Source organism: Prunus persica, chromosome G3 (assembly GCF_000346465.2).
Source record: "Prunus persica cultivar Lovell chromosome G3, Prunus_persica_NCBIv2, whole genome shotgun sequence".
In the NCBI taxonomy this organism is placed as follows: domain Eukaryota; kingdom Viridiplantae; phylum Streptophyta; class Magnoliopsida; order Rosales; family Rosaceae; genus Prunus; species Prunus persica.
The window spans coordinates 21,922,930-21,938,763 of NC_034011.1; the positions used below are offsets into that span (position 1 = coordinate 21,922,930).

A 15,834-nucleotide genomic window follows, 5' to 3' on the forward strand; every position below is an offset into this window, starting at 1 on the left:
TTTGTAGTCCATAACACATATTAACCAAATTTGATCAAAGAGATGAGGCAAAAATAACAACATAAAAGAAAATCGCTAAAAATAATTAGATTTTCCTTTTTGTTAAAGCAAAGGGGAGTCATTCTTATATATCTCTCTCACTCTCGCTCTCACATTTCTTTTTTTTTTTTTTTTGGCCTGACTTACATCACATATCCAGGGGGTAATGGAATTAGAAACAAAACTACTCCAAAATCATGTGACCGCAAGCATGCAACAAAGCTGTAAGACCAATCCTGCCTCTCTCACCAACGGGAAGGAAGTCTCCATTCAAAATGTGCCAAAAATAGCATGCAACAAAGCTGTAAGATCAAACCTTAATTTGCCCAATCCCAATTATAAAGATCATCTACAAATGAAAACCAGAGGTTAGGTTAAGGTATGCTCCTCAAACAGAAATTATAAATTCTAGATATGGATGTTTACCAAAGGTCAATACTTACAGTCATTTTAAATCTTCTCTGGCTTTAGAAAGTTCTATAGAGACAACAATTGAGACTTATGATCGATGCCGTTGAAGATGAAAGTCCCAGACAAGGGCACAAATTGTCTTGTTATTAGCTGCCAGTGACATGTTAAAAAAGGTAAATGTCATTTTAAGTAGCTAATGATGACCATCATGTGGATCCCTGGTTGTAAAAATAACGGCAATCAAATGAAGCAAAGCTAGAAACACAAAAACCTTAATCACTTCCTGAGATGCAATTCCTCCAATGAAAGCAGCAACTGCATGGAGCTCAGCAGCACCAAATCGGCACATCTCGTTGATAAGGTCCTCAGTTAATGTTACACCATTGCAGCCTAAATCATTAAGCAGGCCAACAGCTGTAGTTTTCAACCGAGATATGTCCTCATCCATCACACTATGAGGGAGTGAGCATGAATCAGTACAAATATTACAAGTTTGTACCATAACATGGTCATTAACAGTATCAGACATTACCCATCAAATTGCCCAGGAAAACTGTTGTAATTGGCAGCAAACCGATCAACAGCTCTAAGCAAAATATAAAACCCACCAGCAACACTGTCATGGAAATTAAAGAAAACAGTGAATTTTAAGCAAAACAAATCCTTCTAGCTATATAACCTTCTTTTCTTTCTTTTCAGTCATAAACTCCATATCCATTAGTTTCTCTCATGTAAAGTCTAAGAAACTATATTTAACGGTAGAAAAACCACATCATATTTATAAAAAGAAAAAATAATATACAAATCTATCAAGAAAAAAAACAAATCACAAGAGATCTTCTACTTGACAACTGGAAACCTTCTAACAAGGGGTCTTCTACTTGACAACTGGAAACTCTCTAAATGAATAACAGTAGCACACAGGCACAGCACCCACATATCAGTTTCCTTAACTGACAGGAAAAGTAACTATACAAAAACCTTTATTGAATCTGTTCTGCAATAATATAATCTAAAAGCAACGGTAGTAAAATCATAATGTACCTGTAATCCTCATCTGTTAGACACTTCTGCAACTCTGGCAGGACTGGAGAATTGAACTCATCTTCGACAAGGCGATACCTGCAAACCTACAAAGTAAAGATTAGTGTTCAATTGAAGTCAAGTAGGCAAACATCAAGAGGCTTAAGTAAAAGAAATACTTTACAATACTAATGAAGCAATACATGTAGGTTACACCTAAAGTGGAACTCAACACACTTACTTTGAGTTTTCTTGCATTTTTGCAGAAACTTTTTATGGTTGTCTTTGAGATGCTATTTGGATCTCTACCAATTCTTTTCAGAATAGTCCTAACCCTTTGCTCAATAACAAGAAAATCAGCCTCAGCCTTGGCTTGGTAGAGTTTCTGTAAGGATACATAGTGCCTACAAGAGAGTAGATAGAGCTCTTGTGTCAACAAATTATTTTTCAAAAGCACAAAAAAGAAAGGATAGAATCCTATTATGGGAAGATCAATCACTAACTCTGTCGAAGATGTCATATCTGGTATTGATCCCTCAAGGGGTGCCTCGCCACCACCTTCATTTTCTATGAATTCCTGCAAAGAGAAGATTCTTGATTATACAACTTGAGAAATTGACAATGAAATGGATCTAGATCCTATATGATATCAGACAAGATAATTATGAGCATCTAATTTTCTCAACAATAAAATTTAATAATATTGGCAAGCTTCATACATCCACTGTAAGATGGCTGAAATCTTCATAGGAAACTAAAACGTCTGCCTGAAGCATTCAAGGGAGACAAACTCAGCATGAGAACAACTCTGAACATGAGTTGTGCATTCCCTTTGAATATGAAAACCTAGGAATCTATTGGACCCAGCCTATTTATGCGAAATACGTATGGTTAACTGCCTAAACATAACACAGCCAATTATCACTGAAAAAACACTTAAAAGACAGTTTCAGTCTTGAAAATGATAGGCTTGATATGTTGTTTTTTCAGAAAAACAGAAGGGCTTGTCAATCACAAAGTGACAATAAAGAAAGAATCTGTTTGAGAGACTCTAGAAGATATGCATTTATGCGACAATAACTTTATCCTGAGCGCACTATATCCAGTTGTAATTGATGTAATATTGGTTTCACAAACCTTCAATGCTGCCACCATCACCCAAAAATCAGATGAACTGGAATCAACTTCCACAAATCTATCTCCAATTAACTGTTGCAAATCTGAACCTGAGACATAAAATGAGAAGAAGAAAAATTACCAGAAAAGTGAGACTGCTATTGACTCATCAATATTCAAGGCAGAAAACACAGTATGATGACAAACTACAAAGAAATATAGTGCAATACCACAAAGTTTATAAAGATGTAGAAGTCATCAAACACATGTGGAGGATGCCATTTATCTTTTTTGCCAGATTAATTATATTATGTCAATTATGTCAATATACAACAGAATCTTCTGCAAAATATACTAAAAAACTACAACCAATGTTTGAAAAATATACTCACTAATTCCCCGTGGAGCAAAGACTTTGAAGGAGGCCTCAATGGCTTCTTTATAGTTATCTTCATCAAGTGCAGTCATCCTAGCTTTGATATGCTCCTACCAAATTCAAGACCACAAGGGAAAAAAAAAAAATCATATTGCTAGAGAGCAAATGTAAGAATAAAAACGAACAGAAAATGTATGAATCAAGCAGGCAAACCTTGAACTCTTTTTTCTCTTCCCTAGTTGATGGAAGTTTACCATCATGACTTTTGGACCACTCCTCTGCCATCTTGACAAGAATGAGAACATATGGCATGTGCTTGTGGGCAACAGGATCTGTCACATCTAGATCAATGGTTTCTGCAAGCCTATCGTCAATAAATAATAGATTGAAAATCAGGTTTCTGAAAACTAAACTCGTGGTGTCAGGAAACACACCCATATGGGCTAAGAAACCAGAATGCCAATCATCAGCTTATATAGGCCAAAACCAATTAACATAAAGACAACATACAAATACTTAATATCAGAAATCCAAAAAAGTACCATGGACAATGTCTCAGATAAAAACATACTAAAAAAATAGAGTTCTGTACCCTCTAAGCTCAGGCCATGGATTATTTAAGCGAAGGTCATCCAGAAAATGTTCAGGCTTTGACTCAATCACAGTATGTTCCTGCCCCAAAAAAAACATAGAGAAAATGGAGAAAAGCACTATTTAGGTTCAAATAGAAATATTTATAAACAAACTTTCTAAGATCCATTTTTCACCTTTACATCTAGATATCCATATAAGCAAGTTCCAAAGCACGTTCCTTTTCTTATGAAGTAATCAATCAGAAAAACGCCTCTGATAATTAAACTATCAAGCTTCAAAATAGGACACAGCTCTGGAGGAACATCAATTCTCATTCCTCACAATTTCCATTACTCTCTTCAATTGTAGTACAAAAGCTAAATCCTCAAGTTCCAGAATACCAAGACAGAGAAAACATTTCCAACAACAAACTTAACGCATTACCTTCAGACTGATACGAACAAGCCCAGTGAGGCCATAAGAGCGAGCAAGGACCAATATCACATTTGCCTCCCTGCAGATTCTATCAAGCTTTACCATTGAATCTTCCACTAGCTGATGGTAAAATTAGAAAACCCCAGTCAAAGATATTTATATTAACAACTCTGACTAAAGAAATCACAAAATAGAAATATGTACTGAACCATACTCTATGCAAAGACATTGGCATCAGCAGCCCATACCTGAGTGGCTACAACTAAGGTAAACTGAGAAAAGAATGATGGGTTTGTCTCAATCAAAGCCTCTGGATACTCTTCTATAAACTTGGCCTTAACAGCATCGTTTAGCTCTTGAAGAAACTGACAAACACATTTCGCTTTCGATTTGCCAACGCTTGATTCATCAACTACCAAAATATCCAATCAATATGAGAGGAAAGGACACTCAAAAGGGGCAATCAAACGCAGCAACAACTAGAGAAAACATACCCATGAAGTTGTTTCCAAGGTCACCCAATTCAACTTTGGATCCATCAATGACGGTGATGCTTCCAACCCCACCAAGAACAAGGTTCTTCAATGTTTCGGAACCAGTAGGACCGCAATTCAGTAAGCATATGCTGGCTTTCTCTAGGGCTGTCTGTCCTTGCTCGCCCCAGATTCTGCAATTTCAATTAGGCGTAAGCACATAGAAGCCAGTGACCCAAAGGAAAAACAAAACAAAACAAACAGAAGTTAATAGCTAGAGCGAAAAAGCTTGAACGAGCTGAAAGTGGAGAGTCTGCTCACGGAATTAGTGAAATGGTGGAGGAGCGAAAAACGGTAAAGTGGGGAAGAGAGAGAGAGAAACAATACCTGAGCTGGCGATCGTATTTGGTTTTGGGTTCAGCCATTGATGCTTGCCTTTTTCTCTCTGTGACTTCACAAACCTCTAATAATTCGCTTCGTAGTTACGCAAAGCTGCAGGCAGCACACTGATCTAAAGGGACGACAACCCGAGCTTTGCAAGGACTATTACCACTATACGGTGTCGTTTTCCATTCTGTTTCCTTTTCTTCTTCTTTTGTTTTTTTTTTTTTTTTCTCTTTAGTTTAGCGGTGCGGAGGGAAACTAAAAAATTGAAATGGCATAATTCATGAAGAAAATTAAAATGAGGCTGCATGATTGACTCTAGAAGTTGAGAGTTATTGGACCCATGGCTCTCCGCTGGTTCATGGACTCCACCCAGTCCGGGCTCGTTAGTGGATCAACCCACCCTAGTAGAATGATTGGTCTTGGACTTGGACCTTAATTTTGAACCCAACTCAGCTTTACGGGCTAATCCATTATCCAGTTGTGACGGTTTCGGCTTTTGGGCCAAGACGTGTTTGAAGGGATTCGAACTCGAATGAAATAAATGAACTAATCGAGTATGTATCTTTAGGGATAATCGAGCATTAGGGATACTCATCATTGGCAGATCCTTTAGAATTTTTTTCTGCTTTGGTTTCAGTTTTCATAATAATCAATTTGCTTGCAGTGTTCCAAATTTAACATACTTCCCTTTTTTCAAGTTAAATTTTAGCTAAAAAGACTAGTACCTATTTTCAAGTTAAACTAGGTAGAGCTGTAAATATTAGTAAAGTGAAACCACAATTAAAGAAACAATGCCATGGACAGAAACAACATCTAGGGATGAAGTGCCAAGAACTGAATAACAGAAAAGAGGAATTACTTCAACATTGTTCCAGTTCTCAAGATGCACCAAAAGAATAGCAGCAGTTACATATGAAGTGCCAAGAACTGAATAAATGATATTTAAAACTATCACAATGGTAGGCAAAGAATAGCAGCAGATACACATACATGAACGAACAAGAACATGGAAAAGAACATGAACAAAGCCTTCTTTCTTTATCAGTAGATCCAGTACCACCTATTTGGACTGCTACAATAATTCGACTTACGGCTTAAACGAAAGATGAACAATTAAGAAGTTAAAAAAATCACAATTTAAGTCATTTTCACATAACATCGTGAGCCCATCACAATTGAATGACACAAACGCAATGAGTTCTATACACCAAACAGTTAAAGCAGATCAATGCAGTACCAAATCAGAACTTAAAGCCTGCAATAAAGGGAAGACATTGATGCGCAGAGTTTGCAACAGTCTTTCCCTCTCCAATCTTTTTCTTTTTGCAAGCAACCAAATCAGAACAAACCTAGTTCCTAGTGGACTTAAATCACATTGCACACAACAAACACATGAGCTACAACTACCAAAGACGCTAACTACATCACCAAGCAAGAAAACATAACAAGTGAAAAACATGTAGTGATGTAAATGAGCTGCCATCATAAACAAAGAATCCTCCTTTCTTTATCAGTACTACCAATTCAATTGTTTCCCAGCGAAACCCATCTATGGAAAACAGCGCACATTACTCAACTCTAACAATTGTTCAATCTGAGGGCGCAAACAAAATGAACAATGAAGCCGCCAAACACCACTGACATTATGAAACTATCACAATTGAATGACAAACACCAATGAGTTCATAACATCCAACAGACAAGACACATTTACGGCGCAAACAAGATGAATAATTAAGCAGCCAAACACCACTCCTTTTTTGACATGACATTATTAACCTATCACAATTGAATGACAACACCAATGAGTTCATAATATCAAACAGACAAGACACATTGTTCATCTTTGATTATCCCACGCAATAATTCGATTTACGGCGCAAACAAGATGAATAATTAAGCAGCCAAACACAACTCCTTTTTGGACATAACATGGCGAACCTATCACAATTGAATGACAACACCGATGAGTTCATAATACCAGACAAACAAGACACGTCGTTCACCTTTGATTATCCCATGCAATAATTCGATTTACGGCGAAAACAAGATGAATAATTAAGCAGCCAAACACCACTATTAGTTCACAACATCAAACAGTTAAAGCATCCCAAATTAGTACCAAAATCATAAATCAACCACTGGAAAACGCATCTGTTATGGAACTTTTCGGTAAATTTTATTAATAATCTCAACTGTATGTAAACAATTCTCTACCAAAGTACCACCATAAACTACAAATAAAAACTAATCTACAACAAGGTTCAAGAGAACATTCTATCAATTTTCATTCAATGTGCAGCAAGAATGTCCGTACTAAACACATCAATTATCGGATCGGGAGAGTCGTGAACCGGGCTCGAGGGGTTGAGGAACAGAACGGACTTGGACGCCGCGAGTTTCTTTCTCTGGGGGCATCTGGGGCCATAGATCCGACCGGAGAAGCAAGGAAAGCCGTCGATGGCGTTGACCTGTGGAAGACCAGCGTCGTTCGCCGGAGAAGAAGGCGGCGACGTACAGATCTGAGAAAGCCAGTTGAGACGGTGTGATCTGGCGCTGCTGATTCTCGAGTCTCGGATTTGGGCGAGCGCGCCGGGCTTTAGGTATTTGAGGAACGGCTCGGTCGACCGGTTCTGAGAGGACCGGCGATGCAGAGTTCTAGATCGACGGTTCATGGTGTAGAGAGAGAGATGGGGGTTTGGTGTTTTAGAGAGAGAGCGAGAGAGAGCGAGGGAGAGAGAAATGGGGTTTGGTGTTTTAGAGAGAGATGGAGAAGGCTAGGTTTGGGGGGGTTTTTAAGGTTTGGGAGTGAGAGAGAGGCGGGAAGAAGTGGAGGGAGAGGAAGGCGTGTGAGGGTTTCAAAAGAGAGGGTTGAGGCGCGGAAAGACTAGTAGGGTATTTTATTTTCTTTGGTTTGTTTTTGTGCGCCCTCGTGATTTTTTTTTTTTTGGTTGGTGGGTGGTTTTGCTTTGTGTGAGATGGTGACGTGTGGCGGTGTGGTCCGGTTTTGGGCAAAACCCGCGCGGGCTGGTGCTTGTCTCTACATATTTACAAGTTGTGTTGTGTGAATGATTTTGTCATATACTCTAACATGCGCCACTTTGATTGAATTGACATGAGTAGAGAAATCAAATCTCATTTTAATTAGAAATGGTTCGAATTTCTTTTTTTTAATGGATTGTATTAAAATCGGATTTGTTTTATTACATTTGGTTATGTGATGTAATTGTTAAGAAGATATGTGATGGAAAATGAAGCTGAATACAAGAAAAAGTGGAGATTATTCACTATATCTGAAAGAGATGAACATGAAGATGTTTACATTTGAAGATTGAGACTTCTTTTGCACAAAATGGAAATGATCTTAAACCTTCACCATCTTATTTAACTATATACGTGGTATTCATAAATAGGTGTCGTGTGCATCGTCATAAATTGAAGCTTTTTACACCGTATTATTGATATTATTTATGAAACGAGTAGAATGCACATTTTATATTGCATGGTTATAATATTAACAAATATGAAATGTATCCATATTTGTTAGATATGTGGTATTCAATTCACTCCATAAAAACACACAATGTTAATGATTATTGGTTCACTAACGGTCAATCTTCACTTTATTGGAGGAAGTCATAAGTAAATTTTATAAACTGACAATTACTGAATTAAAAATAAGTGATCGAATAGTTTCATTGATGTGTCACGTTTAGAAGTTATGTTCATCGAATTCAAACCCTTGAAACACTAAACAAAATGAGTACTATATTCTAAAATGCAAGAAGCCGCTAAAGAAAAGTAGTTCTACATCCAAAAAAGGTTTTATATGGACAATTTGACAGTAGAATATGATAAATTAGCCAAATTTAATTCATAATAAGTGGATAAGCTTGTAATATTATTTACTCGAGGGTTGGGCAAAACTCTAGCCCCCTCTCTCTCAAAAAACACTTCTAGCATCGTTTTCACTTTGAGGGGGAAGAAAGTGTCACGTGCTCTCTCATGAGTGAGTGGAGATAGTTACATGGTTATTAGTTGTTGCATAATTGTAGGAGTTTGCATGTCTTTAGTTGTTGAGTAGTTTTAGGAGTCATGTTATCCACTTTTATAGTGGGCGTCATGGGAGAAGTTTCCCCCTTTCTAAGCTTTCAGTTAGAGTCCTTGTTTGTATAAATTTCAGTGGCTTTTCATTAATGAGATATCAGATATTATCCCTTATTGTTAGCTTGTCTAACTTGGAGGTTTTGGGTTCCCTCGAAGCAACCCTTATCGTCTAATTGTTATCCCAACTGAGCCTTCTAAATATTGCTGCAGCCATAGGTGGCCGTAAGAAGAAAACTACATACCAAGTTCCTATACCTAATCGCCCAATCACACGAGCGTTGTCCCAAGCACATAACAGCTTGGTATCAGAGCTGGGCATGGAGGAGCAACGGGTAGAACGCTTGGAAACTGAAGTGGGCTCCCTAGCCACTGGACAAGAAAGAATACTCAAGGAGATGCAAGAGATGTTCGCAGCCATGAATGCTCGCTTGGATCAAATTTCTCGAACCGGTGATGGATCCAGTAGTGCTTTCAATGGTGGTGGAGGTCGAACATTTGGAAGTGGATCCACCACTCCAAATTCTGGCAACTCTTACCTTCCTAAAATGGTGAAGCTGGACTTTCCTCACTTCAACGGATTGGAAGATCCCACAAGTTGGATATGTCGTGCTGAACAATTCTTTGACTTTCACCACACTCCAGAAACGGAGAGAGTTCCGTTAGCTTCATTTAATCTTGAAGGGGATGCGCAATTGTGGTTCCAATTGATGAAGGAGGAAACCCCGATCACCACATGGGCAACTTTTAAGCAAGGACTACATGACAGGTACGGTCCCACCCAATTTCAAGACTTCTTTGGTGATCTGACAAAGTTGCAACAAACAGGTTCAGTACGAGATTATCAAACCCAGTTTGAGAAATTATTGATTAGAGCAGGACGACTCACTCCAGATCAACAAGTTGGCTGTTTTGTGAGTGGGTTGAAGGAGAATATCAAAACTGATGTGCAAGCGTGTAAGCCGCAAACACTCTCTGCTGCTATCGGTTTGGCTCGCCTGTATGAGTCCCGCAACCAAACAAATAGGCGATACTCACCTTCGGATGTGAAGCAGCCCTCTACCAATATTGTTACGAAGTCTGACCGTCGACAAAATTTCATGCCAATTAAGCGGCTGTCTCCAGCCGAATTAAAGGAACGAAGAGACAAAGGACTTTGCTTCAATTGTGATGAAAAGTTTAGTCCTGGACACAGGTGCAAAAAATTATTTCTCATTGAAGGTTGTTGGCCTGATGTAGAAGACGAAGCGGAGGGCGAATGTAATGCTGAAGTTGACTTGGCTGGAGAAGAATTACCTGAAGTATCTATTCATGCAATATATGGTGCTCGGACTCCCCAGACAATGAGGGTGCATGGCAACGTGGGCAAACATCAAATGACTTTCTTGGTCGATTATGGAAGCACACATAATTTTTTGAGTAGTAAAATTGCTCGAAAGGCTGGCATTAATCCCACTGGTTTTGGAAAGTTTGAGGTTTCGGTTGCAAATGGCGAAAAGCTTGCAAGCGATGGGCTTTGCAAGGGAGTCTGCATTCTAGTTCAAGGTGTTCCTATAACTGTTGATATGTACCTTCTTCCATTGGAGGGGTGTGATGCTGTTCTGGGGGCTCAATGGTTGAGCACGTTAGGGCCAATTGTTTGGGATTTCTCTCAATTGCAAATGAAGTTCAATGTGGGAGGGAAAACAGTGGTTCTTAAAGGGGTGACACCACAGGATAAAATTGTTAATGAGCATGAGATTTGTAAGGAGTTGAAGAAAAAGAAAGAAGGCGTCATTCTGCAAATCTACTCACTTGTTTTGCAAGACCATGACGGTACATCATTTCCCAAACTTGATTTGATTAATTCTGATTTAAAGCATCTTTTGCTACTTTTTGATGAGATATTTGTTGAACCACGTGGATTACCACCACCAAGATCCCATGACCATGTGATACCGCTAAAGGAAGGTAGTAATCCGGTGAGTGTGAGGCCTTACAGATACCCACAATTTCAAAAGAACGAAATTGAGCGGTTGGTGGCAGATATGTTGAAATCAGGTGTGATTCGGCCTAGTCAAAGTCCATATTCTTCTCCTGTGTTATTGGTTAAGAAGTATGATGGCTCATGACGACTATGTATAGACTATCGAGCGTTGAACCAGAACACCATCAAAGACAAGTTCCCTATCCTTGTCATTGACGAACTGCTTGATGAACTTCATGGTGCCAAATATTTCACCAAACTGGATTTGCGTTCTGGATACCATCAAATAAGGATGCATCCAGATGACATATCCAAGACAGCATTCCGGACACATCAAGGGCATTATGAATTTTTGGTGATGCCATTTGGCCTCACCAATGCACCCTCCACTTTTCAGTCACTAATGAATGAAGTCTTCAAAGAATACCTTCGTAAGTTCATTTTGGTATTCTTTGATGATATTTTAATTTATAGCTCAACATGGGAGCAACATTTGGAGCATATAAAAATTGCGTTGTCTATTTTGAGGGCTAACAAGTTGTTTGTGAAGGAAGAAAAGTGTGCATTTGGACAGGAAGAAGTAAAATATTTGGGGCATGTTATTTCTAGCAAAGGAGTTGCTGTAGATCCAGAAAAAATTGATGCTATGCTGGAGTGGCCCAAACCAACCACTGTCAAAGCTTTACGTGGGTTCTTGGGCCTAACTGGGTATTACAGAAAATTCATTCAAGACTATGGCAAGATTGCTAGACCATTGACTGAGATGCTTAAAAAAGGAAGCTTCAAATGGAGTCTCCAGGCTGAAGAATCATTTGAGAGACTAAAAGAGGCGATGACGAAGGCTCCTGTTCTTGCTTTACCAGACTTTAACAAGCTATTTATTGTGGAGTGCGATGCATCTAGATCTGGAATTGGTGGAGTTCTAATGCAAGAAAAACGCCCAATAGCATTTTTCAGCCATGCACTACAAGGTAAGACTTTGTTCTTATCTACCTATGAAAAGGAGATGATGGCTTTAGTGTTTGCAGTGCAAAAGTGGAGGCCATATTTACTTGGGCGAAAATTTGTTGTGCGGACTGATCAAAGAAGCTTGAGGCATTTGTGGGAGCAGAAAATTACTACAACGGCCCAAGAAAAATGGCTTGTCAAGTTGATGGGCTATGACTTTACCATAGAGTACAAGAAGGGAAAGGAAAATTTGGTGGCCGATGCTCTTTCAAGAAGGAATGCAAGTGGAGTGGCAGCCATCTCAACCCCTGTGCCGAATTGGTTAGATCCAATCAAAGATGAGGTACAAAGCAACCAGACCATGCAAGAGTTGGTGGACAAGTGTGAACAAGGTGAAGCGGTGGGTCCTTGGGAATTTAAGGATGGCATACTCTACTTCAAAAATAAAATTTATTTAATGTCAGATTCTTCTCTAATACCTGTCATAGTGGAGGAGATGCATTCAAGCACACATGAGGGTTACCACAAAACCTTGCAGAGAGCAAGGTCAGTCTTTTACTGGCAGGGAATGCGAAGCAGTATCAGAGAATTTATCAAGCAATGTGACACTTGTCAAATGAATAAAGGAGAAAATACTAAGCCAGCAGGACTTCTTCAACCTCTCCCAATCCCTTTACAGGTATGGACCGACATCTCAATGGACTTTATTGATGGCCTTCCTAAATCCAATGGGAAAACAACTATTTTTGTTATAGTTGACAGACTCTCAAAGTTTGCCCATTTCATTCCGGTCTCTCACCCATATACTGCTACAACCATAGCTCAAATATTTTTTGACCACATCTTCAAACTATATGGTATGCCGCAAAGTATTGTTTGTGATAGGGATCCCACTTTTACAAGCCTTTTTTGGAGGGAATTATTCAAATTGCAGGGAACAAGCTTCAATTTTAGCTCATCTTATCACCCCCAAACTGACGGACAAACTGAAGTGGTAAACAGAACTGTTGAAATGTATCTAAGATGTTTTACAAGTCACAACCAAAAAGAATGGGTGCGATGGATTCCTTGGGCTGCATATTGCTACAATACCAGTATACATGCTTCTACCAAAAAGACTCCATACGAGATAGTTTATGGGAAACCACCCCCGAATTTATTGTCCTATGTTCCAGGAACCACTCAAGTGGAAGCCGTTGATCAGGAGCTACGCAGCAGAGAACAAGTCCTCAAGGACCTGCGAGAACACTTGCTTGTGGCTCAAGAGCGCATGAAAAAGTTCTACGATGCCAAGCGAATTGATAAAAGCTTTGAGGTTGGTGACTTTGTCTATCTGAAATTACAACCTTATCGCCAAATGTCTTTGTCACTACGAAGGAATCTGAAGTTATCACCAAGATTCTTTGGGCCATATGAAATTCTCCAGAGGGTGGGACAAGTGGCTTATAAATTGAAGCTTCCTGAGGGGTCCAGAATTCATCCAATCTTTCACGTGTCATTGCTCAAAAAGAAGGTGGGCACTAACGTGGCAGTCCAAGACTCTTTGCCTGCACTTTCATATGGAGAGGATACTCTTTTTCCCATGCCACAAGCCATCCTTGGTCAACGAAAAAGGAAGAATCAAGAAGAAGTCTTGGTACATTGGAAAGGCTTGTCTCCAGCAGATGCAACTTGGGAAAATTTGAAGGAGTTGCAACTCAGATTTCCAGATGTCAACCTTGAGGACAAGGTTTTTTCGATGGGGGAAGGAATGTCACGTGCTCTCTCATGAGTGAGTGGAGATAGTTACATGGTTATTAGTTGTTGCATAATTGTAGGAGTTTGCATGTCTTTAGTTGTTGAGTAGTTTTAGGAGTCATGTTATCCACTTTTATAGTGGGCGTCATGGGAGAAGTTTCCCCCTTTCTAAGCTTTCAGTTAGAGTCCTTGTTTGTATAAATTTCAGTGGCTTTTCATTAATGAGATATCATATATTATCCCTTATTGTTAGCTTGTCTAACTTGGAGGTTTTGGGTTCCCTCGAAGCAACCCTTATCGTCTAATTGTTATCCCAACTGAGCCTTCTAAATATTGCTGCAGCCATAGGTGGCCGTAAGAAGAAAACTACATACCAAGTTCCTATACCTAATCGCCCAATCACACGAGCGTTGTCCCAAGCACATAACAGAAAGCTACTATTATTCCTCCCCCTTCCCCTCCTCTCTTATTCCCCTATCTCCTTCTCTCTTCCTCCCTTATATTCTCTTCCACCATTTTCATAATCAAAAGATTTCCCCTATTTGTCTTCGTTTTGTTAGAATTTTCCTCCACCCATCACATGGGGCTATGTCTTGGCATCAAATCTCTACCATCCTTCCTTTTTGCAGTTTCTTTATGTTTGAAAAAAGTCGCAGAATTTCTCAAACAAAAAATATATATTATTTACTCATAAAAGACTTGTATCTCTCTATACAAGACAAAACTTTCAACAAATTAGTGCCCTTTAGCGGTCTACTTCATATTCGAATACCAACTACGACTTTGCAACCCAAACTAAAGGGCACTACTTGTATTTCTCTATACATTAACGTTAGTGCCCTTTCAACAAAAAAAAAATATTATTAATACAACAATCATTTGATAATTTTGGTCACCATATTATATAATTCGATATACATTAATGTTGAAGCAAGTTTGGGTTGACCCAAACTAAATTATCTATTTCATTCCTATTCTTGCACCAACCTATATCTTGAGGGCTAGAATCAAAAAAATTTGTGCATGATGATAAGTCGAGGTTCGAATATGAAGAAGAAACTCACTCCAAATTCACATGATTAAAAAAGGAGCAAATTAAGTTTAATTCAAATTGTGTTCAACAAGTATACCCGCGGTCATAACGTTTTAGAATAATCTTGTATTTATATATAATTTGCATATGCAGTTTGTTTTTCAACAGTCAAAGGCATTACTGCAACGTTGTTACGTAATCACAATACAAAAACAGGTTTAGAACAACTCTAATGAAAAATTAAAAGATGGGACTTGATGATAGGTATATTTGGTAATTAAGGACGTAAATCACGCCACATTCTCTAAGGTCATTATCGTAGGCCGGAAGCGAAGGCAGGATTCTAATTTTGAGGGGTCCAAAAAATTAATATAAATTTATTGGGAGGTCATTAACTGAAAAACTACCAATTTATGTTAATATTTTATAAATCATTATATTGATTGGTGAATCTTACAAAACATTAGGGGGGAAGGCCTTGGCCTAAATGTGGCTCTGCCCCGAATCGTGGATAGACTGCTATGCATGGAATTACATGAACAAATGTCTGTTGTTCAAGTCTTAACTTGGTTGGGAGAAGAATTGTCATACGATGAGTATGTCACTGTAATGGTATCTATTGGAGCACAAAAATTTGGGTCATCTAATAAGTAATTTTGTATTTCATGTTGAGAAGTCATACACCATTTCAATTGTCATTTATAAAGGAGGAGGAAAGTACCTGCAAGAAAACACTACGATGCCCAAGTCAATAAAAGTATAACATGGAGGAAAGTTATAATAGTATTGTCCATGTCTTTTTTATTTCTTTCTTGTGTTAGTGGGTTAACCGGCCTGTTAGAGCATGTCCAGCGCATGCCCTTTTGCCAGGGCAAGAGGCCCGTTTGCTGGGTTTTGGACATCCAGCGCAGAAGAAGCAGCCCGAGCAAGCCCTAGGTCCCACCAGTCCGGGCAAGCCTAAGAGCAGATCTTGCCTGGACTTAAGCCCGAGGGCGTTGACGTCAGCGGTACTGTCACGCTGACGTCAGCATGCAAAAATCAAAAAAATCAAAAAAATCAAAAAAATTATGGATGTTTTCCCTATAAATACATAACAATTTTATTCACTTTCCCTATAAATACATAACAAGCTTATATTTTGTTGCATATTCTTTCTTTTTTTTCTTGCCCTTGCCCTAGCCTTTTGGGATGGAACCAAAAAAGGCAAGGCTGC

At 38.8% G+C, this 15,834-nt stretch overlaps 2 protein-coding genes across 2 annotated transcripts; both read right to left on the reverse strand.

Moving 5' to 3' along the window:
* Nucleotides 6–5,044, reverse strand: LOC18781607 (NEDD8-activating enzyme E1 regulatory subunit AXR1). The gene is made up of 15 exons (XM_007215939.2): nucleotides 4,834–5,044; nucleotides 4,468–4,640; nucleotides 4,222–4,385; nucleotides 3,983–4,093; nucleotides 3,558–3,637; nucleotides 3,179–3,329; nucleotides 2,982–3,075; nucleotides 2,611–2,699; nucleotides 1,977–2,050; nucleotides 1,715–1,877; nucleotides 1,495–1,580; nucleotides 983–1,066; nucleotides 722–902; nucleotides 483–600; nucleotides 6–388 (listed from the first exon to the last, which is right to left on the reverse strand). The coding sequence occupies exons 1-14, from the start codon at nucleotides 4,869–4,871 to the stop codon at nucleotides 517–519; spliced, it is 1,572 nt and encodes a 523-aa protein (XP_007216001.1). The 5' UTR covers nucleotides 4,872–5,044; the 3' UTR covers nucleotides 6–388; nucleotides 483–516.
* Nucleotides 6,987–7,615, reverse strand: LOC109948172. The gene has a single exon (XM_020560252.1). The coding sequence runs from the start codon at nucleotides 7,506–7,508 to the stop codon at nucleotides 7,125–7,127; it is 384 nt and encodes a 127-aa protein (XP_020415841.1). The 5' UTR covers nucleotides 7,509–7,615; the 3' UTR covers nucleotides 6,987–7,124.